This window comes from Protopterus annectens, chromosome 6.part1 (assembly GCF_019279795.1).
Source record: "Protopterus annectens isolate FY-2018-M chromosome 6.part1, PAN1.0, whole genome shotgun sequence".
Lineage (NCBI taxonomy): Eukaryota > Metazoa > Chordata > Ceratodontiformes > Protopteridae > Protopterus > Protopterus annectens.
Window position 1 is genome coordinate 34,334,880 of NC_056738.1, and position 26,299 is coordinate 34,361,178.

The 26,299-nt window shown below is 41.7% G+C and overlaps 1 protein-coding gene across 1 annotated transcript in view; it reads right to left on the reverse strand.

Moving 5' to 3' along the window:
* Positions 1 to 26,299, reverse strand: part of CAD (carbamoyl-phosphate synthetase 2, aspartate transcarbamylase, and dihydroorotase) — a gene marked incomplete in the record, with an annotated part of 2,299,829 nt that overhangs the window by 2,053,642 nt on the left and 219,888 nt on the right. Inside the window, 1 exon segment of the mRNA XM_044075466.1 lies at positions 8,135 to 8,306. Within this exon segment, the coding sequence (XP_043931401.1) occupies positions 8,135 to 8,306 (172 nt within the window).

Consider the following 26,299-nt stretch of genomic DNA (forward strand, 5'->3'; position numbering starts at 1 on the left):
GCATTTGTACCCTGACGTCCTGATGTCAGACAAATGCGCCTTGACCGACGTCAGCCTTATACTTTGGTATTCGGGCCGACTGGGACAGCGGACTACCCAAGTGTTAGGACTGCAGCAATGTGAGATGAAGAACATCTACATTGCAAAGTAAGTTTTCCAACTTTTTCAGCAGAATGCATTAAATCCTGTAAATCCTTATTTTCAGCACAATCACGAATCAACATAATTTTCTGTTTAAGCAATCCAGTAATATGCTGCTGATACTTTAACATATGAAACTGGCAATTTAAGGCCCTGATGGCCAAGGCTGCAGACGTGTATACCTTCTTACCCCATCTATCCACGGCCCTGGAATCTCTATCAGAGGGGGTAGGATTTTTGGCAGTAATAGCCTTAATGCCCTTGGGTCCCTGTGAAATGGTCTCAGGGTCTGCAGTAGGATTTTTAAAAAATAACTTGGATATTACAGGGTTCCCGATTCTCATATCAGGTTTTCTGGGAGCAGGAAGTAAAGAGTCAGGGGCCAAGCTAGATTCCGAAAAGGCAAAGTCAATGTCCAGCACAAGAGGGATAGCTAAAGGCCTGTGTTGGGGCAGGAGTAAGAAATCTCTAAGCCTCTTTTTAGTATCAGAGTAATCCTGGCTTTCCCAATGAAAACGTTCCCTAAGAGTATGCAAGGTTTCACCAAAAGAAAAATCCTCTGGGGATGAAGCAGAGGGAATAGAGTCCTCGGCATCAGAATCCTCATAGGTAGATTAGAGCAAATCCTGGTCATCAGACACAGAAATGGCAGAATCCTGATTAGAAGTATGATAAGCAAATTCAGTCCTAGTTCTCTTAGAGGGGGAAGTTGGCTTCCTCTGATTAAAGTAATAAGGTCTTCAGCCATTCTTATCATTTGTTTTTTTTTTAAACACAGAGGCCTGACCAAGCGGTCTGGGCGTCTGTTTCCTAGGCATGGTTCGAGTTTTAGGCCTAGAAGAAGATGGTGTTGGTTTAATATGCAAGTCAGTAAGCCTGAATACACACTCAGAAGCCGGTGCTTGCACAGTGGCTCCGGACCCATCCAAGGTAGAGACATCTGCGGGTTCCACAGTTGAAGCATTTCGTGGCATATCTGACTCCGAATGGGTCTCAGTAGAGGCCTGTGAATCAGAAGCAGCAAGTATCAGGGGCTGCAAAAGCGCCTCACTGAGTACTGGCGACTGGCTTAGAAGTGTTGTTGGCAGTTTTAGACCTTGACGGCCTGTCTCTGTTTATCTTTGCGTTTTTACGGAATCCCAATAGTCGGATGGCTAACAGACGACATTTCTGGATAATTAAACCGAGAACCGAAATGTTTAGAGGTGAAAATATACTGACAGATAGTGCGCTGATTAAATAAATCACAAAACCGACAGCAAGGTACATCGTGGTCAGGGCCTAGGCAAGGAATACAGTACGAATGAAAATCTGAGGTATTTGCTTTCCACAAGAAATGCAATTAACATCTACTGAAGTCGTTAAGAAGCAAGAAAAAAAAAGTTTCCCCAACGGGGTACTTAGCTTTAGTTGAAGACTTCGGTTCTGAAACTCTAATACGAAAATTTCAGGAGTCTGCTGACCGAACTGCTTCTGCTTCGGGCACCGCACGGCAAGAAAGACTGATGTAATGGCATCGGCTGCATGTTTATACCCCTGACATCATGGAAGATGAGACGGCAACCGATGCAGGACCCAAGACTTTGCTAATCAGGCCGACTATGGGCAACCTGCAAAAAGATAACCCAAATGTAATGAAATGACTGCAATAGTGAAACATGAATATCTGCTTCAGGCACTGCACGACGAGAGACTGATGTAATGGCATCGGCTGCATCCCGCCCCCACCCCAAACAATAAAGACCACAGTGAAGAACTTCTCTAAAGCAAACTTCACACTACTCAAGACTGGTGTGGTATCCTTCAAGGCTCCCAAGCCAGTGGAAACCACAACCCAAGCTGCGGAAGCCCTTACAAATGCCTTCTACGAACACCTCCAGGACTGCATGGATCAGGCAATCCCTAATAAAACCAAGACTCTTTCCACCAAGGGCAAACGTCCAGTCTGGTAGACCCCAGCCATAAACAAACTTTACAATAAGAGGAGAAAGCTGTTGCATGATAGAGCAAAATCCATAAAAGAGAAGACACCCTTGATTATTAGTAAAAAAATACGAGCACTCAAAATCATCCAAGGCCAACTTTGAGAGAAAAATTGCCATAGATTCAAAAGACAATCATAAGGCCTTCTTCAACTATGTTAGAAACCTGGGTGGAATCTCCCAGATATGCTCAGAATTAGTCCAAAATGTTACAAAAATCACTGAACCCACAGACATTGCCAACATACTGGCAGACAGGTTCAGTGCAAACTTCACCCCCCTCTCCCCCCCAAAAGGAGAGATAACTATCACAGCGGAGTGTAGCCTCCCAGACATCTCAAATGCGCAGGTAAAAGCTGCTCTCTCTAAAGCTAAAAACACAGCATCAATGGGACCGGATGGTGTCCCGGCTGTGTGCTACGAACTCAATGAGGAACTAAACCCGCACATAAGGCAGCTGTTTAATCTTAGCCTTACCACAGGATACGTGGCCCAAGGAGTGGCGACGGCAACTGTGGTCCCACTCCACAAAGGCGGTGCCTCACGGACCCTGGTAATTACCGCCATAAGCTTAACAAGCCTGGTCTGCAAAGCTATGGAGAGGATCATAATGGAACTCATAAACAAAGACACAGGGGACTTGCAGACATTGGACCCGACCCAGTTTGGCTTTGTCAAGGGCAGATCATGCCTTTTGAACTTGGTCGACTTATTCGAAACAGTCACCAAGGCCATTGATGAGGGAAAGGCAGTCTATACAGCCTACCTTGACCTTGCAAAAGCTTTTGACACAATACCCCACTCAGGTATTATAGAGAAACTTACCAGCTTAAATGTAAACCCATATGTCACAAGATGGGTTGCAAACTGGCTAAAGGACAAAACCCACAGGGTTAGAGTTGCTGGCACCATGTCAGACTCCAAGCCGGTCACAAGTGGTGTCCCACAGGGCTCAGTCCTTGGCCCCCTGTTGTTCGGCATCTACTTCTCAGAAGTACAGGCAAACATAGGAGGACTATGGCTGACAAAGTTTGCAGATGACTGCAAACTGGGCGCCATAGTGGAAAGTACATCGGACACAGATATCCTTCAAAGGGGTCTCACGGAAACAGATAGCTGGTGCCAGAGCCATGGCCTGAAGTTAAATGCCAAAAAATGTATAGTCATACCCTTCGGGAAAAACAAGGTAACCCCAAGCTATCATATAGGTGGCAATCCACGAAGCACAGAAGAGGTTATCAGGGACCTGGGGACCCAGGTTGACAGTGGCCTTTCTTTTGACACTCACATTGCTAAAGTGGTTAGAAAGACCTTCTACATTGCCCACCTGATCATGAAGGGATTCACATCCAGATCAAGTGAGGTCATTGTTCCCCTGTACTCTTCACTTATCAGACCAATGATCGAGTACAATGCCCCACTCGGGATGCATCTCACCAGACACCTGCAGCAATTGGAGAGACCCCAAAAGTTCCTCACCAAAAGGATAAAGGGATTCCAAAATCTGTCATATGCTGCCAGACTGAAGAAACTCTAGCTCTATTCAGTCGCATACCGTCTGCTCAGAGGTGACCTGTGCCTGACATACAAGGCCATGTCCAACCCGGAATTAATGGACATGCTCCACCTCAAAAAATCCAAATCTACCAGATCCACTAGAGCAAGCGACTTAAACCTTAGCACGGATATAAATAAGACATGCTGGAGGGATAGATTGTCACTCAGAGACTCCCTATGCTGTGGAATAAAATCCCGGTCCATGTGAGGCAGAGCACCTCGCTGGCTCTGTTCAAGAGAAATCTTGACCGGTGGATGGGAGATCGACGTTACCCGAATCATCTCTGTGTCACTGCTGGACAGAGGCACAACAAACTAATGGGCACAATATTTTTTAACATAAGGGGTGGCGTAAGCCACAAAACTTTGGGCTAGGCTTATAAATGCCTTAGGGCAGATAGCCTAGTATAAACCTATGAACCTTTGTACCCCTGACTACCTGACGTCATGGAAGATGAGACAGCAACCGATGCAGGACCCAAGACTATGATAATCAGGCTGACTGAGGGCTACTGCAAGCAGATAACCTAAATGTGATTACTGCAACAGTGAAACACTAAGAACATGGGGACCTAGTATACCGGTATATCTCAAAAAAGGTGAGGGAACTCTAGATGGCATTGGATCCAAGGAGGATGCATACCTCACTCAGGGTACAGGCTTCAGATCAGACTGACTTCTTAAGAACTGGCTCAAACATTGGATCTCAGGGAAGGGTAGAAAGGTACAGACTGATAAGATGGCCATCTGTGCTCCATTTTGTCAGATCTTGAGGACTGAGCCCCAGATAGCGCTTCTGAAAAAAGTCAAAGAAGAAAACCCTTCAGTATCAGTTTTTACAATCAATGCTTGCCTCAGGATTGAAAGATCTGCATACTTCATAATCCACTGAGGTGATCAGGGCCCAAAAAATAAATGTCAGATAAGGAAAAAGTTTGTGCCATTTTTTTTTTTTTCCGCCCACAAAGCCAGAAGGCTTTTCTGCCATTTTACCACTTTAAAAGAAAGGAGAGGACATGAGAGAAAAAGTTAACAGGAATAAAAAAGGACTGAAGAAAATACCAACAATGGTATTAGAAAGTGAAGGGGAGAGAAAAAAAAAATACCAACAGTGGTAAAATAGGAAATGCACTAAACAGTGTAGGCAGGAAGAAAAGATATAATCTATAAGGCAATTACTATCACTTATCTGAAAATATTCTAGCAATACTCGAGAGCTTAAAACAACTATGTCCGTATGCAAAAGCGGCACGAGATCCGAGGTATGTTACGGGATAGAGCATTATTAGTAAGGGAGGAGCTTGACAGTTCTAATGGCCAAGAGCTATAAAAACAGCAGAGTCTGATCCAAGGGTCAGATAAGATGCAACTGTTCAGGAATGAATGAAAATTGACATCAGACCTATATTTAAATACAAGCTAGTCACACTACTTTTTACTATTAAATATTTTATCTTTAATACCAGTTTTATTACAATAATTTATATTAGCATTCAGGGCAATTATTTTATTTGTGCTTTAACTGGTAAGTAGTTCTATTTCAGGGAATACCTTATGTTAAGTGGGGAGGGGTCATTTTACATATTTATATCCTTTGGTTTCAGTTTTTTAGTACTGTACACAACACTTGAGCACTCTAACTTCATTCAGGGTGCAACTTATTGTGCCATGCAAAAACTACAAACTTTATTCATTAGAGAATTTTAAACTCAAGTAACTTTTTAAAGAGCGTTAGCACCCCAAAGTTCACAAGAACATAAAACATGTGAAAACCTGACATGTCAGAATCCAATCAACCACAGAAATTGCTCTCAAAATAGGGTGACCACAGCAGTTACAATGCCTAAAAGTGATTTTCACAAATGCAAGTGAATACACAGTTTTTCTTTAAAATGCTGGCCCAAATCTAAACACAATATTAACCAAACAAGCACGAAATGCAATCATTAAAAATTAGACCTCCTGCAAAGCAGTCTCTTTTATGTCCTTTGTGTAATCCACCACAGCCTTAATTGCAGGGAGAGGGAGAGAGAGAGAATGGAATCAACAATCTTATGCAGTGTGGCTATTCACACACTGGATTGGAGTATTTCAACCTCAAGTCACTGTGACAGTGGACACTGAGCTCCTTACTAAAGGCCTGTAATACTATAATACTTGGCTTGTGCTTCCACACACTGAACCCCCCCCCCCCCCCCGCCTACAGTACTACAGAGCTCCCCAATTTACAACTCTGGTGCCACTATCATCTAGTTGTCACTAGCTGGTCTCCATGCAGATAGCTTTAATAGTCCCCCACCCAAAGATGGGCAAGTAAACAGACACACAGAACCAATCTAAAACCAACAGTATCCAGCATGTCTGTTTAGCAGCCGAACTAGGATCACCACAGCCACAATCAGCATGTCATCCATAATTACCATGGAGTCAAGCCTGAAGAGTAGTTCGATTCTGGTTACATACAGTTGGTATCCAAGCTCAAGAGTAGACCTCCAACTCTGGCAGAATCAGCTTCAGAAAGATAAGGCATACCGCTCTTCTTCCCTTCAAGTAAAGGGGCATTCAGGAGACCTAATGAATTCCCAAAATGCCTGGTGCTAACCTGCTCAACTACAACTTGTCGTCAAGACAGTGAAAATTGACACAGGCATGACTACAGCACATTTCACTTTTTATGCACAACTATACAACATAAGAATCATGTAGGCAATTCTTCCTCCATGAAAAAGACTCACAGCAAAAAACAAATGTGCATCCACTGTAGCATGCAATGCAATCATTTATTTTACAGGACAATCAACAACCTCTGCACTACAAGAAACTGTAAAATTGGCAAGACATTAAGGTCACCTCTGAAATTTGAGAAAAAAAAGATGCATCACAACCAGGAGCAGGTTAAAAAAAATGCTTGTGTTACATAACAGCTGCTCAGTAAAATCTCATCCCTCACTCCACTGACGTCAGGGGGTTATCTCTGCAGCTGAAAAAACAAGCCAAAGCTCAGCAAATTCAACACACTTATCATTCATCAAATTTACTAGCGAAGAATCTATAGATAGAATGTAGTGCATTTAAAACAAAAACAGATAGCAATGGCCATACTATTATATTAAAAATGCTACAGATAATCATTGTTTATTTATTTTTTATTTTATTTATCATTTGTTGACCGGGAAAGTCCGACTAGGTTCCACAGAGCCTGTTTTCAGCAGAGGTCCAGGGAGAAATGCTCCAGATGCATGTCTCAGGAATGTGGGAGGAAACCGGAGTACCCGGAGGAAACCCACGCAAACACAGGGAGAACATGCAAACTCCACACAGAAGGCACCCCAGCAGAGAATCGAACCGGAGAACCTCTTGCTGTGAGGTGACCATGTTAACCACTGCACCACTGTGCCGCCAATTGTTAAATTGAAATTACCTGCATGTACACAAACAGTACAGCTGTATATTCGTAACTGCTGACAAATTGATTGAAACAAGCCAATCAAGTACTACTGTGAGATTATAAACATTTTCTTTAGAACACGGATCACTGTCAAATACACTGGACTGGACTTCATCTGATTCAGATTACAAAAATGTCTGAACAAAAAGAGTACTTTACAACCACTTATAGTTTCAAAACTTTGTCCTTGATAAAAACATTATTTTCCTGTATTGAAGCCTTGTCTGCATTCTTATCTCAATCCAGAGAAAAAACAGTTCTCAGCAGGCAGAAATGTTCTTTCACTGATCGGCTAATGCAGCAGCAGAAAAAAGTTAGAAACTATCCTTTAACTTTAGCAAGTTCATTCTCTTGCGTATCTGTATACGCTCACCTGTTTATATTTTTAACAAGCCTCTACTGTTAATGCTGTTTGTTATAAAAACATTCAGAAGTATAATACATTTTTCCACACAAGCACATTCTGTTAAGTCAATGCACATTTTTTTCTGCACTTGCAGATTCTATGTCACATGCTATATCTAAAAATATCACACTATTATGATTACCAACCTCTGTTACTTTGAAAGAAAACAGTTCAACCAAATTATACATATTTTTATCAAATGCATATTACTTATGAGGGAAGCCAGTTTACATAATTCTACCAATCATCTTGTGTCGAATAGCTACAAATATACCAAAACCTAAACTATATTTGGTCAATTCTTTGTCAGTCAGCTGTGTACACTGACATCTTCTGCCAGGTCACAAAAAATACTAAATTCCTCCAAAAAAGAGCTGCATCAAAGTAGGTTTCACCTTAGTTCTATGACCTAGGTGTTGATTTAATAACATGGCCGACAACTCCTTTATGGAATGTGCGTTGGGTGGGGTAAAAATCAAATGCAGTTTTTAGTACATGGACAAGAAGTCCCATTTTCCAGTTGTCTGGACCAGATTTACCACTACTAAAAAAAGATTTGCTCACCTGTTACCATGTAATCTGCTAGGTCTAATCACTTACTTCATCTTATAAGTTTTTGCTCCAGCTGCAAGCGACAGAAGTTGATGACCCAGACAGATTCCAAACACAGGCTTGGGATTTTCCTTCATGATGACGTGCTTGATGTTCTCAATGGTTTTCTGACAAAATTCTGGATTTCCAGGTCCATTGCTTATGAACAAGCCATCATACTCTAATAAAAAACAGCAAGTCAAAGAATGTGAAAGACGCAGCATTTTCTTAGTACTACAGCAACAGGTTTTGCTGAAAGACAGAGATCCAACTAAAGATCCTACTACAATAAATTAAGTAATTTTAAACAAGTGCAAGATCTAATTTTAAACACCAGTTTACATTCACGGTACAACTGGACTTCAATATGAAAAAGTACAAGACTGTTTCAGGTAGTAAATATATTCCACGATAAATTTAAATGTCAGAAGTATGAAAATATTTTAAACCATATAACAGACTACCTTAGGCCAGTGAAGGTAAAGCTCTTCTACAGGAAAACACAGCAAAGCTCAAAAATATGAAATTTAGGTACCCTCCTATTTGAGGTCACAGAGGAGTGTTTCATGACAAAACTTCAATTCCACCACACTTACTGGCTTAGAGTGAATAGCAATTTTCCCAAGATGAAACATAGTTCTCATGGAGGTAGACTGTCCTTCAAGTGTGGTCTGTTAAGGCACAAAGTCCTTACAAACCTACAGAAAAGGCAGGTGTCAAAAAAATAACCCCCTTGTGAAAAAAGATATTGGTGTTAGATGTACACTAATGGATGAATACCTCTGCCTAAAATTAAACACTTGAGAGAAAACGGTATAGTAGGTCTGGTACCGAAGTGAAGAACAGATCCAGCACTAAAAATTAAAAGCACTACACCCTCACTCCCCACTGGCCCTTGTTTTCAATTATAAAGGAATTCCCAATATTATTCTAGCATGTCCAAAGGTCAGTTGTCAATCTCCTCTCCGGTCCAACTGGTGAATCTGGGAATCTTGAGGCAATGTTACAACTGCCTCATGTACACAGACAACCCTCTCCTCCTTCCAACAAATTACAACACACGTGAGAGATGCAACCATATAGCCAAACTGGAGGCTAAGCTCTCTCAACTCAGTACTGGCATAACCAGTCAGGAGGAGAAGGAAACCACACTCACTACAATTCCAGTCTCACATAGACCTACCACGACAGCAAACCCAACACATAATCACACAAAAACATACTCGGAGGCTCTAAATAAAGATCTGCCTAAGCAGCAGAGACCTCCAAAGCAGACACCCAAGCAACCGCTACCTCAAAACAAAACACGTGCAACACATATCTCACAAAGCCAGTGTGCCGAACAGTCACAGCCCTTAAGACTAAACACACCTGATACACTTGTAATACGTGACTATCGTCAGGCACACTGACATCCCGTTCACCAGGCTGAACAAGGAGAGGGTCACGGTGAGCAGCCTGTTGGGCGCTAGGATCCGCCACATAACACAAGCACTCAGGTCACTCCAAGGCAAGTACAAATATGACTCAGTCATTGTCCATGCTGGTGTGAATGACCTGAGACGTACCTCCCTGGACTACATGGAGAGACAGAGGAGCTCTCTGAGCATGTAGCCCAGGCCGGTATGACCCTGACCTTGAGTAGCATCTTAACCTCACCAAGAATGATGCCACAATATGAAGACAAGATGATCAATTTCAACAATTGGCTTAAGTACTGGTGTCATTCAAAGGGGATCCAATGCCTGTCAGCTTGGGATGATATGCTCGACAAGCCAGGATGCTTCGCTAGGGAAGGCTTGCACCTGTCACCCCTGGGCTTTCGGATATTGGCAAAGGCTCTTGCTACCCCCATAGTGCCTTTTTTAGGCAAGGCTCAAAAGACAAACCCACCTCCATAGGTATCACAAGGGATAAGAAACTAAGAGTAATGCTACTCAACGCCAAAAGTCTAAACCTCAAGCTGCACGCACTCAAAACTCTCCTTAGCATGGAGAACATCGATATCTGTGAAGTAACAGAAACCTGGTTCAGGGCTCCTGAGAGCACCCAAGCACTACCAGGTTATACCTCATACCATGCTTTTTGGCCCCAAACTTGGACCGAACCACAAAAGGAGGGGGAGTATCGATATTCAAAGATACCCACACCTCCAGGTTGGTGGCAAAGCACGAAGCATCACAGACTATCCATGTGCAACTAACAGTGGGTAAAACTGCCTTCCAGTTTATAGCCTGCTACAGACCACCCTCCCAAACCCAGGAACCCCACTCGGCCTTCCTGAGAACACTGGAAAATATGAAGGTCTCTCCAAAACCATTATATTGGGCGACTTCAACTACCCAAACAGACTGGGAGCATTACTTTAGCTCCAACACCCTAGCTCAAAGGTTCCTAGAATTTATAAACTCAAATGGACGGCGCAGTGGTGCAGCGGTAGCATTGTCACCTCACAGCAAGAGGTTCTCCGGTTCGATTCTCGGCTAGGGTGCCTTCTGTGTGGAGTCTGCATGTCCTCCCTGCGTTCGTGTGGGTTTCCTCCGGGTGCTCCGGTTTCCTCCAACATTACAAAGACATGCATCTGGAGCCTTTCTCCCCGGGCCTGCGCTGAAAATTGGCTTCGTTCCAAGTCGGACTTTCCCGGTTAACAAATGATAAATAAATAAATAAATAAATAAATAAATAAATAAAATGCTATGGAACAACTTGTTACCACTCCCACAAGAGGGGAAAACATACTGGACCTGATCATCACCAACATGGGGACTTTCTGCTCCAGACCAGAAGTGTATCCCTCACTGGTAAGATCAGACCACAAACTAATCTCACTGGATATTCACATCCCGACCCCACCCCCTGCCCAGAAAACCACAGTGAAAAACTTTTCTAAAGCAAATTTCACACTCCTCAAAACAGAGGTGGAATCCATCAAAGCCCCCGGGCCTGTGGAAAATACGGCCCAGACTGCAGAATCCTTTATAAACGCATTCTATGAACACCTTCGGGAATGCATGGATCATGCGATCCCAAATAAAACCAAGACCCAATCCTCCAAAGGCAGACGTCCTGTCTGGTGGACCCCAGCCATAAACAAACTATACAATAGAAGGAGGAAGCTACTAAATGATGGAGCAAAATCCCAAAAAGGGAAGGCATTACTGATCAGTATTAGCAAAAAACTACGGGCACTCAAAATTGTCTAAAGCCAGCTTCGAGAGAAAAATTGCACAGGACACTAAGGATAATCACAAGGCTTTCTTTAGTTATGTTAGGAACCTGGGTGGTAATTCCCAGATATGCTCAGAATTAGTCCAAAATGACAAAAAATACACCGAACCCACAGACATTGCCAACATCCTAGCTGACAGGTTCAGCGCAAACCCCCCCCCCTCCCCACCAAAAGGGTAAATATCTATCCCAGCAGAGTGCTGCCCACCTGACATCTCAGATGCTCAGGTAAGAGCCGCCCTCTCCAAAGCAAAAAACACAGCATCAATGGGACCAGCTGGTGTCCCGGGCTGAGTCCTACATGAACTCCAAGAAGAGCTAAACCCAAACATAAAACTACTGTTCAATCTCAGCCTTACTACAGGATATGTGCCCAAAGAGTGGCGTACAGCAACAGTGGTCCCTCTCCATAAAGGTGGTACCTCAACGGATCCTGGAAACTATCGCCCCATAAGCCTGACTAGCTTGGTCTGCAAAGCTATGGAAAGGATCATCATGGACCTCATAAATGAAGATATTGGGGACCTACAGACACTGGATACTACCCAGTTCGGCTTTGTTAAGGGCAGATCCTGCCTCTTAAACCTGGTTGATTTCTTTGAAACAGTCACCAAAGCCATTGATGAGGGGAAGGTGGTCCACACAGCCTACCTGGACCTCGCAAAAGCCTTCAATACAATACCCCACTCGAGCATTATAGATAAGCTCACCAGCTTAAATATAAACCCCTATGTCACTAGATGGATTGCAAACTGGCTCAAGGACAGAACCCACATGGTTAGAATTGCTGGAGCCATGTCAGACTCCAAACCAGTTACAAGTGGTGTCCCACAAGGCTCAGTCCTGGGACCTCTCTTGTTCGGTATATATTTCTTGGAGGTACAGGCCAACACAGAAGGACTGTGGCTGCCCAAGTTCGCAGATGACTGCAAACTGGGCGCCATAATAGACTCTCCAGCCGACACAAGCATCCTCCAAAAGGGCCTCATAGAAACAGACAACTGGTGCCAGAGCCATGGCCTCAAGCTAAATGCCAAAAAGTGTATAGTCATCCCCTTTGACAAAAACAAAGTGCCCACAAATTACCACATAGGTGGTAATCCATCAAGTACAGAAGAAGTAATTAGGGACCTGGGGACCCAAGTTGATAGCAATCTCTCATTTGACAACCACGTGGCCAAAGTGGTTAGAAAAACATTTTATATAGCCCACCTAATCATGAAGGGATTCACATCTAGATCAGGGGAGGTCATCGTGCCTCTTTACTCATCCCACATCAGGCCCATAATCGAGTACAATGCCCCTTTTGGGATGTACCTTACCAGACACCTGCAGCAACTGGAAAGACCCCAAAAGTACCTCACCAAGAGGATCAAAGGGCTCAAACAGATGCCATATGCTGCCCGGTTAAAGAAACTCCAGCTCTACTCAGTGGCATACCGCCTGCTTAGAGACGATCTGTGCCTGACGTATAAAGCCATGTCCAACCCGGAATTAATGGACATGCTGCACCTCAGAAAATCCAAATCCCATTGAGCTACACGCTTGAGAGACTTGAACCTCAGCACTGAAATAAATAGGACATGCTGGAGGGACAGATTCATAACCCAGAGGCTCCCTTCACTCTGGAATAAAATCCCAGTCCAGGTTAGGCAGAGTCCCTCATTGACTCTCTTCAAGAGGAATCTTGATGAGTGGATGGGAGATCGTAGGTTTACCCCGGGTATTACTTCTGTGTCACTGTTAAACAGAGGCACAGTATACTAACCTGGAAAAAGGGCATAGCAAAATAAATTTAAAATGGGTGGCGAAAGCCAAACACATTCTGGCTAGGCTTATAAATGCCCTAGGGCAGATAGCCTAGTATGAACCTATGAACCTATGAACAGTAGCCCATACAGAAGCTCTTGTCAATTTGCTTCCCTTTTATCAAATCAAATACTCTTCTCTGTTACTGCATCCAGACAAGAAAACAAGCATATTTATTTATCTACTTATTTATATTTTTTGACCGGGAGTGTCCGACTGGACGTAGGTCCATTTTCAGCGGAGGCCCGGAGAGAAAAGCTCCAAAGTTAAAATAAACAGACAGTAGTTGCATTGGATTACATAGTGATTAACAATTTATATAGCAATTACTTACAACATATTTACAGATGAAGAACATAGTACATCAGTAGGCAACTAGAATCTTTATCTGTGAAGTACATAACAGTCATTAACAAATGTTACAAGAAGTTCCTGCTGTATAATAAGTACTGGCTTATGAGCATCTGAGCTTTCTATAACCAATGTAGTTAGTGGAGTGGAAAGAAAGATAGTGGTTGGATGGGGAGGGTGATATTAGAGTGGGAGTTGCAAGGGCATAGCCAGCATGTTTTTAGGTGCGCTTTTAGTAAAGTTTTGAAGTGGGTGCATGATGGTATGGAGGTAATTGTGGGTGGAAGGGAGTTCCATCATTTGGCTATGGTGCAAGAGAATAGTGCTTCACCAGCAGAGTTATTGGCTTTAGTGATCTGCAAGTGATTTTTGTTGCTGGATCTTAGTGGTCTGGTGGTGCGATAGGGTTGGAGTAGATTCTGGAGGGATGGGACATTTAGTGGATGATTTACTAGTTTGTGGGCGAGTGAGAGTTGATACCATTGAAGGAGGGGAGGAAGTTCAAGCCAGCCCAGTTCAGCAAGTGAGAGACGGTGGTGACTACGGTAGGATGCCCCTGTGACGAATTTGGCGATTTTGTTGTAGCAGGTCTCTAGCTTGTTTAAATCACATTGCCTTAGGTTGGTATATATTGGACAGGCATAAAGTAGGGTGGAGATAAGGTGGGAATTTGCTATTGAAATCTTTGCTGCTTTGGTGAGAAGTTGCTTATTTCTGTATAGCGCTCCTAGTTTATTGTGGACTTTTTTTATGGTCAAGGATTATGTGAATGTCAAATTTTAGTTTATTGTCTATTTCCACTCCTAGCAATTTGGTGTGTTCAGTTGGGTATATAGTGGTGTTGTCTTTTGCTGTGATGTTAAAGTGAGAGTTGTTTTGAGTAGGTTTGGTGGGTTGGAAGATGAGTAGTTTAATTTTGTTTGGGTTGAGTATTAATTGGGCATCGGATAACCAAGTTTCAACAGAGGAAAAGGCTTCCTGTGTGACTTTTTGCAGTTTGGTTAGGGACTGGGCTGAGAATATGATGGTTAAGTCATCTGCGTATTGTAGGAGTGTGCCATGTTTGGTGGCAGAGACTAGATTATTGGTGAAAACAGAGAGTAGGGGGTCCAAGGATGGATCCTTGGGGAACCCTTACAGAGACAGGTAATTGGGGAGATGTGTCATTCTACCATACAACACATTGTTGGCGGTCAGACAGGTAACTCTGAAACCAGTTGGTGACTGATTGTGAGAAGGATAGGTTATTGAGGACGGAGATAAGTTGTGTGGGACCATGTCAAATGCTTTAGATAGGTCTAGGAAAGTAGCAGAGGAGAGATAGCCATTGTTTTTATACTGAAGGATAGTGTTAGTAAAGGAGAGTAAAGCAATGGTGGTGCTATGGTTTGGTCGGAAACCATGCTGAGTATTGGAAAGGAGGTTGTTAGTAAGGAGGTAGTCTTGAGACCTGAGAGTGTATGCATCTCTCTAGTATTTTGGAGAGTGGAGAGACAATAGCTATGGGGCGGTACTTGGTTAGTTCTGTGGAGGGGAATTATATATGTGATACTTTCCACAGTGTGGGAACGTAACTTTGACAGAGATCGATTAATCAAGATGGATACTGAGGTAGGCCAGAGCATCAGTTGCAATTTGTAGGTATTCACTTGGGAGGTTGTCTGCTGCTAATCTGGTGGGCTTAAGTTTAGTTAAGAGTTTTTTTTTTTATGTTGGGAGGTAGGTACAGGAGAAAGAGAAGGCAGTGGGAAGATTACTAGTTGAAGGTGTGGGTTGGAGGAGAGGGGGGTTATGTTGTTTAGCTAGTGACAGTATGGTGTGTGTGAAGTGTGTGTTGAATGAGGTAGCAATATTTTTTGAGGAGTGAGGGATGTTAGGAGGAGGGGTACTGACTTTACCTGGGAGGAGGATGGAGTTTATAGAGGACCAGAATTGTTTGGGGCTGTGTTGAGAGGAGTCTAGGGCAGACTGGTAGTATTGGAATTTGCCCTGTTTTATTAGCTTTTTGATCTATTGCGTAGTTCTAGAAATTTCTGTCTAGTTGAGGGGGTTTTGATTTTGTGCCAGTGCTCCCAGGCTTTATCCCAGTTTTTCATTTCTGACTTAGTGGTTTTCTGTAGCCATGGGGAGGGTTGTGCTTTGAATCTGGAAAGTCTTATGGGGGCATGGTAATGAAGGATGCTCAGGAAGGTGATACTAAAAAAATTCAACTGCTTCATCAAGGCTGAGGTACTTTAGAGGATGCCAGTTACATTCTTTGAGGGATGAGATGAATGTGAGTGGGTTAAAGTTTAGTTTTTTTACGTATTTGACGGTAGATGACAGGTTTAGCTTGGTATAGGTATTTTTTGAGTAGGAATGTTGGGGAGTGACCACTGAGGCCATCTGATAAGCAGCCTGTTGTATATGACTGGGGGCTCTTACAGACTAGTATCCAGTCCAGGGTAGTGTGCTTGCTGGAGTTTTATTTATCCTGGTTGGCGACTGGACTAGTTGGGTGATTATTTACATGATGGGTTGGATGGTTGCCAGAACAGGATTGCCAGTCAATATTGGAATCTCCTAAAATTATAGTTTCTTGGGGGAGATGGTGGGTAGACCAGCTGAGGAGGTTTTCTAGTGGAGAGATGTTTTGGCCAGGTGGGAAGTAGCATCCAATTATGTTGATGGTTTTGTTTTTGCACAGATAGGCAAAGCCCTGGAGGGTCTATGGTACTGGATTCTCCACATGTTAAGGCCAAAATAGACAGAACCATACCGGAGTGGGTGCCATCTACTCTGCAATAGTCAGAGATTTCCCCAAGCACCAGAAAAGACTCTTAAGAATCTCCCTCGCCCAAATTAAACTGCTCTTGTTAGGAGGGCTAGGTGCAAAGTGTTTAATTATGGAAAAAAACTTGACCTCTTGTAGCCTTAATTTCATTGAAATCAAATTATGCACTTGAACACCCATGGGGGCTGAGGAAATGCTGAAAGGAAGTGTCCAAAACCTGTAATGAGTTCCAACCCAGAAGCACAGAAACCTCGGACTCCTTTATACTTTTAATGGAGGTAGGTGTTCTGATGGGTGAAACAGCAGAGCTAGTCTCTTTTGGACTGGAAAGGAAGTATCAATTGCACTGTGACCATGCAAGAGGATTCTTGAGAAGAACTGATTTTAAGGTGCACAGATCTGGAATCGGACTGAAGTCTTCGTTTTTCTTTGTATAAAAGAAAAGTTTGAGTTAAGAACAAAAAGAAAAAAAAACTGCCTAGTGGGACCTCGGAGGTTTTTTGGTTTTTTTTTTTTTTTTTTTTTTTTTTTTTTTTTAAGACACCTCTTTTGTTACAACCTTTTTAACAGGAAATGATATATGGAAAGACAGTGGGGCAGGGGTTACGAAGGATACTGTAAAACCTCTGGATATCAGCACTCTTCCTGCACGGAGATAGGACAAATTATCACCACAGCAGGTCATCACTTCATTGACTGGACTACTGGCAGACAGGCCTACCAAGGCAGTCTTGTTGCTGTTGTCAATTACAATCCTCACCAAGAGTGGGCGACTAGTCTGAAACTGCCAAAGGTCCCATCACATCCTTTCAAAATATTTATTATTCTGCTGAGGCTGTTAACACCTAAATCAAAACTGCCATGAGCTCTGCTGTGTTCTAAACAGGTACAAAGGACAGTGAAGCTTCATGAAAAAAGCTGAAAGGATTTTGCCATTCTTTCCATGTTCCCCAGCTGAATCTTCACTTACTGAAGAAACAAACTTCTGTTCCATGTTCCCCAGCTGAATCTTCACTTACTGAAGAAACAAACTTCTGTTCCATCAAAAGAAGCACTTAGAAAGGCTGCTTTAATGCAACAACAAAATGCAAACAGATGTGCCAGGGTATGGTTATGTCCACACCTACTGCATATGGTGTACGATGCATGGTGACGTTTATTATAGAAGGCATAGCGGTCAGAGATTGAAGCTTGATTTTAGAAAAGCTTACCTCCCAGTGATTGGCCCACTTAAGCAGCTACCTTTAAATAGAATGTGACCATGTAAGACAGAGTCTTACAAAATCCCACTACCCTACAGGAAAAGGAGGCAGCAAACAGGATTCCCAAACCTATCCATCACCAATTTTTCCAGACAGCTGCTAAACAGTGTTCTGTACAGTAGAAGCCACTTTAAGGGGTGCCACTACTAAAATACAGCTAGGCCTAGGTATCTCTATCCAGCAAGTCTCATCAGTGGGAGGAGAGAGGTCTTGACCATGCTCACAACAAATTACACATCAGGGTTTTCCCACATTGTCTATACCACCAGCTGCACAATCTCCTTTTGGGTAGGACAATCCAAAGACGACAGCTGGGGAGGGAGGGGGCTGGCTGACCGACCTTGTACAAGCTAAGGGGAGAGGATCTGGGGGCTACCATGGTCTTTTGTCCCATCATCTACATCTCCCCAAACTTTGGGTCTGGGAGAGCTTAGGCCTCTTCCTTGCCAATGTTTATTGCGGCCAACTCCTTAGAAGAGTACAAGTGTCTCCTCCTACTCTTGTACTTTTTCCCTAATTTCAGAGGGAAGTGGTCAGAGAAGGAAGACTATCCAGATATGCTACAGGCACTTTTCAGACATTCACTTGTCCCTCTGTTATGAAGAGAAGTGCAGAACCAAAGAAGGTGTTAAGAATCAGAGGATTTGGTCAGTGGATATACCAAGGGGGTAAAGGTGTCAATGAGATCACTAACAGGGTCACACCACAAGTCTATACCTGCCTGGGGATCAAGAGGACTGCGTTCCTGGGACTAGAACCAAGGCCAATGTCAAAACCAGCTACATCAAGCTCAATCCCGAAGCCCCAACCACTGAGGATTGGGCCTCATTTGTCCCAAAGGCTGATGTTACAGCCCTGGACTCAAAGCTAAAAGGCTGACCTCAGAACACCCAAATAAGCCAATCCTGACCCCAGTGCCAACAGCTAACCTTAAGTCCAGCGGATGACATCTTTGCACCAATGTCAAACCGCAGACATAGGCAGCGCAGACCGTGCCAAGGCGGTCACCCTCACAGGTGCTAAAACCCAGGGCCAAAACTGCCATTAAGGTTGGCACAACCATGACGGTCAACACCAACATCTTAGGATCAATTCTGGCCTCAAGGGGACTGAAACTAGCATGTAGCATACAAGAAGAACTAAAGCAAACATAATTAGGTAGAAATGAGGAGTAGCTACCAAATGCACCAAGGGATTGCACAACAGTCTGCTGGGTTACAACAGATCTGCATGCCCTTTCCCACCGTGTTCTTGTAGTCCACTTACACAAATAGAATACTGGGAAAGTTGAAACGCCTAGTGGAGAAAATGTGGACTTTTATATCTGACCAACTGTTCTTCAGTACATCCAGACTGGATTATTGAAGCCTCAGAAACAGACACTGGGAACTTAAATATACCTGGGAGTTTGTAGAGACTGTTCTTGACCAAGTTACTTAATCTCTTTCTCTAAATGCTATCCTTTGACCAGGGCTGGGTGAACCTCTCACCTGATGCTCTAAAGGCTCCCTACCCCTCCTACATTTACTCAAACTCTCGCTCCCAGTTTGCTTCTCTACATATTTCAAAACTAAGATTAGATTTGGATGTCACAGGGATCAACCCAACAGTCTGACATGGATCAAAGGAGGAACTAAACAGCAGGCCTGAGTGATCAGCCCAGAGCGATCAGCCTCAAGGAGGTACAAAAGACTCACAGCTGTCCCAGTCTACAATGAAATGGACCTCTTGTAAAAAACCCACAGGATATACATATTTTGGGGAAGCATTTCATTAAAGCATTTGCAATTTTTAAATGCTTCATTATCACAGCCAAAGGGAAAAATATCTATATGGCAGAAATGTACTGCTAGCTACCCAAGCATCTGGAAACCTAAACTACTGGCAAGAAAACCAACAAATGTTTCAATAGTTGGGGAGGGGGGCAGAAAACACTAAACAATTGCTGTATAAAAAACAGGTGTTCAGGAAACACCAAATAAAGAGAAAACTGCAGTGTCAGTGGCACAATATGTAACACACTTGTCTTTGGTGCTGAAAGACCAGAAGGTTAAGGGTTCTACAGAACACAGACAATGCAGTGCAACATCTGGTGTACTGTGCTCCTGAGTGTCTTCCTTAAATGAGACATTATGCTAAGGTCTCATCTGCTGGAGTTAGGTTCACAGAAATCTTTTTACATCCGCCTGAGCTACAACTTACCAAAAAAACAGTAGGGGTTCTTTACTTATACAACTATTTACAAGGAAATAAGTTAATCATTATTCCTTATTTATGAACATTTTTATGTATGCAGATCCCCACGCTTTTCTCCACAACTACCACTTAATTTTCCTTATTACATTTGGCAAAATCCACTTTCCATCAAACATTTCATTCAATCTCATTCCAAATTATCCAAATAAAACACTTTTATCTAAAACATTCATTACCATATCTTCCATAAAAAATGACATCCATATGTATCTGACTACACTCGTGAAAGTATTTAACGACTTTCTTTTCTATTAAGTTTTTCCATAAATATCTAACTCTTACTAGTCAAAAATACATGTTCTGTAGTTTTTAACTCTCCACAAAAAGAAATTCTTGCCCAGCTTTTATAGAGCCCATTTCCCCTTTACTGGCAGCTTATATTAGCAGCCTCCATAAGAAATGCAGACATTCAATATTTTTATTATACCTTTCATTTCTTTGTTTTTAGCTTTTATTTTTTTTTCTGTTAAAATGTTCCCACTGATCCACACAATTTTGCAACAGTATTTCTATACCATATATTTTATTCCTTCTAGCCTTAATTCCCATACTTTTATTTTTTGACACATTCTTATAATCTTCCATTCTCCCGCCCTTTTGTTTATTTTAATTATATCCCATTATTTGCTTTTCTCCTTAAATTTACTTGTGGTCAATTTATTTTTTACCCCATTTATTCATCTCAAGACCCTATACAAATTCAATGAAAAAACATATACAACTGGATTAAACCTAACGCCCCTTTTCCATATATAATACTCCTCTTCACTGGATTTAATCTAGACCCCCAGATAAATGTAAACTTTCTCCAGTTCTCTTAGTATCACATATACACACCAACTATAACTTATGACAATTTTCCTATCCATTTTGTATTTATCAAATACACTTTAAACAATTTATACCTATTCCACATAATACTAAATCCTTTTAAATCCCTCAATTTTCTCCCACTGTTCTTTTGATCCGTTATCTTCTCCAAAATCAATTCCCAAAACCAATATATTTTTCTTTTCAAATGTTATTCCTTCTACCTCATCTCCAAAACCCTCTTTTCAATCCAACTTCTGGCACTCTTTCACATACATAAATGCCTTAATTTCTTTTCCATTTTGGTTATTAAATTATATCAGCATACATCATAATATGATATGTCACCATTTCTTGTTTACATTTATTCTTTCATTACTTCATTTATTCCTTTATTACACTATTTATTACCATCACAAATAAATTACTAATTCTCATTGGACATCCTTGTTTTGTAACCATTTTTTTTTCACTTAACCCATTTACTAAAATCTTAAATTTTAGTGTTTATACACTGATTCACAAACAGCACCCATGGTGGTGGTGCTGCTGTAGCGTTGTCGCCTCACAGTAAGACACTGTCCGGTTCGATTCTCAGATAGAGCACCTTCTGCGTGGAGACATGTGTGAATGGGCGTACCTTCGTTGAACGTTGTGCGCCAGGTCTGGCAAGCCAGTACGTAAAAATCAACTGCCAATCATTAGCAGACAGGAGTTCCGCTGTGGCGACCCCTAACCAGGAAAAGCCAAAAGACACAAACAAAATTACACTGATTCACGAACGTTCTTTACCTTTATATTTTTTCATTTACCATAAAAAACTTCATGCTCTATCAAATCAAATGCTTCATCAATAGCAGCTACTATTAGTTTTGCTTCGTTTTTTTTTCTTTTAAGGTCATCTACTATTTCTCCAATTACTACTAACTCTTGGCTACTTTTTCCATTAATTCCATAAATTTCTTATTCCATTACGTAATTCAACTTATTTTCTTTGCAATAATTTACATAAATAGTTTGTAATCACTATTATTCAACATTACTAGTCTTAGATTTTTAAAATTTCATCCACTTTCATACAAATCTTATAACATCTCTACATACTGTCAATTAATACTATAGAATTTAATTCAAAAATTAAAATTTTGTTTTGCCATTGGAATAAATCCTTATACATTAGATATCCTATACATTAGATATCCTATACCACCTGCTCCAGCTGCTGAATTTATGTTCACTTACTTCACCTTTTCAAACCTAATTACTGTAATTTGATTTTCTATTACTTCTGTAACTGTTTTACTTGCACTGCTCTAGCTCTTCTTTATCATCTTTCACATATTTTACTACTATAGTCAATATATTTGTCTGTTTTCTTTCAATTTCTCCCACTTCATTTTTCATTTCTCTCATTATATCATTGTCCGTCTTTACTTAAATATGGTGACACTTTTTTCCTTGTAAAAAGCAATCTTTGCTTGTATAAATCTTTAATTTTTAAGATTTTTCTGATGCATTTCTTCTTTTTTAAAATATTCTCTTAATTTCTATCAAGGCTCCATGAAACATAATTTTGCATTTATCTATACTTTCTGCCTTTTCTTTTCTTCCCATATTAAAATATGGATTATTTTTTCTTTGGATATAATCCACCATTCTGACCAATTTTTAAAATATCTCTCATTGTTAAATTGTCTTTCCAAAGCTCTACTATAACTTCATCATTTTTATTTCATTCCTTTTCATTAACTCGATATTATTCTTCACTTTCCTCTAGCTCAATTCATATAGCCAAATTATCAGAAAAAAATGTTTCTACTGCTACCTCTATCACCATCTTCAAAGCTTTTGATAGCAAAGAAATCTGCTTTAAATTTTCCTCTCTAATATGCATGTTTTGCCAAGTTCCATATCTTTAAATCTCCACAATTTACTTCACTCATTTTCCTATGAGATCTATTTTTTTTTTACCTCTTGTATCACAATTAGTCTCCCGTTATAATCCATATTTACTCTAACATAATCCAATACCCTTTGAAATAATTGTTCCCTTTTATTTATACATCACATAGGCATATACTGCTATTAACCAATACACTTTCCTTCCCCACCTGAAATCCACTACTATCAATCTTCTTAGTTTAAAGTAAAATCCAACATTTATATTCCATTCATACACAACATAGCAATTCTTGGAACAATTTTCATTACCCAAATTCCATTATACCTACTGTCCATAATGTTAAACCTAACCTCACAGTGCTATCAAATCCACCTCATACATCTTACACCACTCAAGCATTCCTATTCTCATTATATTCTTTATACTGTTTTAAGATTCCAAGATGTGTTGCCCTTAATTACAGAAAATTACCCATTCCTTTTTAACTTTCATTCCTACATCTTGAAATGTTATTTTCTTATTTTGAAACTTTTTCCCAAATGAACTTCACCATTCTCAGATTTCTCTCTTCTCCACTTATTTTGGTCCTACTCTTTCCCCACCCATGTCTTGTGTTTTAACTACTGCTTCTTCATGTAGGTCATGGCTATTATCTTTCTGTACTTCCTCCTGCTGTAACTGTTCTCTCTCTCTCTCTCACTCAACACTTTCTGGTCTTCTCTCTCTTCCTCACAATCCATCCATGCATACCCTGTTTGCTTACATTTATAACACATTTTTTCCACAGCTTTTAGCATCATGACCAGTTTCCCCATATGAATAACATTTTTTAATAAAAAATTTACAAAATATCCTCCCTTCCCACTGGGAAAAAAAAAAAAAAAAAGCATGTTTTAGGTTGTCCCCAATATTTAACTACAACCCTGCTACCATCAACATTTATCATGCTCAGAAAGTGTCTTTTGCCATTTACCATTTTTAAAATCAGATTGCAGTCCCAAGACCCTATCCATAGTTCTCTATTATCTATAAAGTATAGTTGTGTACACTTACCATAAATGTAGATGTTAGAGTGTATTCACTGTTGCAGTCATTACATTTGGGTTATCTGCTTGCAGTAGCCCTCAGTCGGCCTGATTAACAAAGTCTTGGGTCCTGCGTCAGTTGCTGTCCCTTCTTCCATGACGTCAGGTCGTCAGGGGTATAAAACATGCAGCTGATGCCATTACATCAGTTTTTCTTGCCCCAGATGTCAGGTGCCCCCCCTAATGGGAAGCAATCAAATCTATAAATACAATGATATACCTCCAACAAAAAAGCAAATACTATACTCTAAAAGCTTTTTGGTGTAAGTGAGAGTAGAGGTATAGCCAAAAGAAGAAGAAGAAGAAGAAAGGGGGCCGGAGGGAGGGTAACCAGGACCAACAGTGAGTACACTCGAACATCTACATTTATGGTAAGTGTACACAACTGTACAATGTTCTTAGTTTTTCACTGTTGCAGTCCTTACATTTGGGTAGATTCCCAAGGTTGGGAGGAGGAATTTAAATAGAATTAGGACCAGCTATAAGGCCCTGCAAGACTGCAGTGGCAAAACCATCTCTGGATTTAAAGAAAATTGGCAAATAATAATGCTTGGTGAAAGTATGTACAGAACTCCAGGCAGCAGCTTCTAGGATGTCCCTAGTAGAGACACCCCTAAGAAAGGCTGTAGAGGTAGATGCAGCCCTGGTTGAATGGGGTCTGATGCTCTGTGCAATAGTTTTTCCATGGCGCTTATAGCAGAAATGAATGCAGTGGCCTATCCATTTTGAAATGGTTTCTTTTGAAATAGCTTTCCCCTCTGTCCCTGCAGCAAATGCCACCAGCAGTTGTTCAGATTTCCTTTGACGTCTAGTCCTGTCCAAGTAGAAACTAAGCTGTCTGTGCACATCTAGAGAGTGTGCAAGATTTGTTCCCCTTTGTTCTGTGGGTTAGGAAAGAAAGTAGGCAAATGAATGGACTGATTAAGAGCCACACTGGATACCACCTTGGGCATGAAGAAGGGATTGGTTCCGAGGGACACCCTGCCCGCATGAAAGATGACGAAAGGTTCCACTGCCATCAGGGCCTGTAATTCAGATACCCTTCTTGTAGAAGTGATTGCTAAAAGGAAAGCTGTTTTCCAGGAAAGAAATTTCAAATCCGCAGTAGCAGTTGGCTTGAAAGGAGAAACAGTGACTTTCTCCAAGACAGATTCCAGGCTGGAGCTGGAGCTCTCCTGGGTGGCCTTAAATTTTTGGCCCCTATGAGGAACTGCTTGAGCAGTGGATGAGAGAAGAGGGAGGCTCTGTGCTATATTGAGCTGAAATGGCGGAGGCATGAACTTGGAGGAAAATGACAATCCCTTATGAAGCATCTCAGTCAAGTATTGTAGAATCCGAGGTAAACTGGGCACTGCTGCGTTCATTCCTTGAGACTGGTTCCAGGCACAGAATCTTTTCCATTTTGCAGCATAAGATTTTCTAGTACTAGCCCCTCCTTGCCTCTAAAATGATATCCATCACTGACTCACTGAGGGATGGTAAAGGAGAGATTAGGTAATTAGTCAGGCTGCTAGGTTCAGGGTTTGCAGCGGAGGGTGCAGAATCTGGTTCTCCTGCTTAGACAACAGGGAAGGAGTCTGAGGCAGGTGCCACGGAGCAAAGCGTGACACACTGCGCAAGAGTGGGTACCAGTGTTGGCAAAGCCAATCTGGTGCAATTAAAATAGTCCTTGGCTTGTCCTGTTTGATCTTTAGTAGTACCTTGGAGAGCAGAGGCAGAGGAGGAAAGGCATAAACGGATAGGTTTTTCCAGCTGAGGGATAGAGCATCCAGTTTCCAAGCTAGCTTGTGGGGAATTCTTGTGCAAAATTTGTCCAGTTGATGCTGCTGGGGGGAAGCAAACCGGTCTATAGCTGGGCTCCCCCATTTACTTGTCAACATGGTTTCTGCTTATTCTCCATGAGGTTTCTGCTTATTCTGTCTGCCAGTGTATTTAGTTTTCCTGGTAGGAACTGAGCTTGTAGATGCACTTGGTAGCTCAAGGCTGTGTTCCACAGTGCCATGGCTAATCTGCAGAGGGGGTAAGAATGTGTAGCCCCTTGCATGTTTAGGTACCACATGACAGTGGTGTTTGTCCGTCTTTACCATTAGTTGTCCTGGAAGAAAGTGGTCCTTGAAGGCTGTCAGAGCATTCTGTACAGCTAACATTTCCTTTTGATTTATGTGCAGGTGCATTTGATTTGGGTTCCATTTGCCCTAAATGCACTTCCCTGCCAGGTGAGCCCTCCATGCATAGTCTTGATGCATCTGTTAAGATTTGGGCAGCAGGTGGTAATGTGAATGGTAGTCCCCTGTTTTGGTGGCAGGCCTCTGCCAACCAAAGGAACTCTAGGCGTAGGCAAAGAGTGATAGGAATCCTTGCTTCTAGATCCTGTGAACGTTGACACCATAGGTTTTTGAGATAGCATTGTAGTTTGCTCATATGCAGCCTTGCATACAGAATAAGAATGCAGAAGGCCATGAACCCCAAGGCTTGCAGTATTTGCCTTGCAGACAGCTGGGTTTTTGAGGCCACTTGTTTGAAGTAGGTTGTCAAATGAATAATTTGGCCGACCAAGGACCCACATGACGGCAGGATAACCCATCTGTAATTACTGCAGCTGTATGCAAGATGAACATCAATGTCCTGGCTTTCTGCCTGAATTAGACAGAATCATCCAGGTATGGGTATATTTGAATATTTCCATGCCTGCAAAAT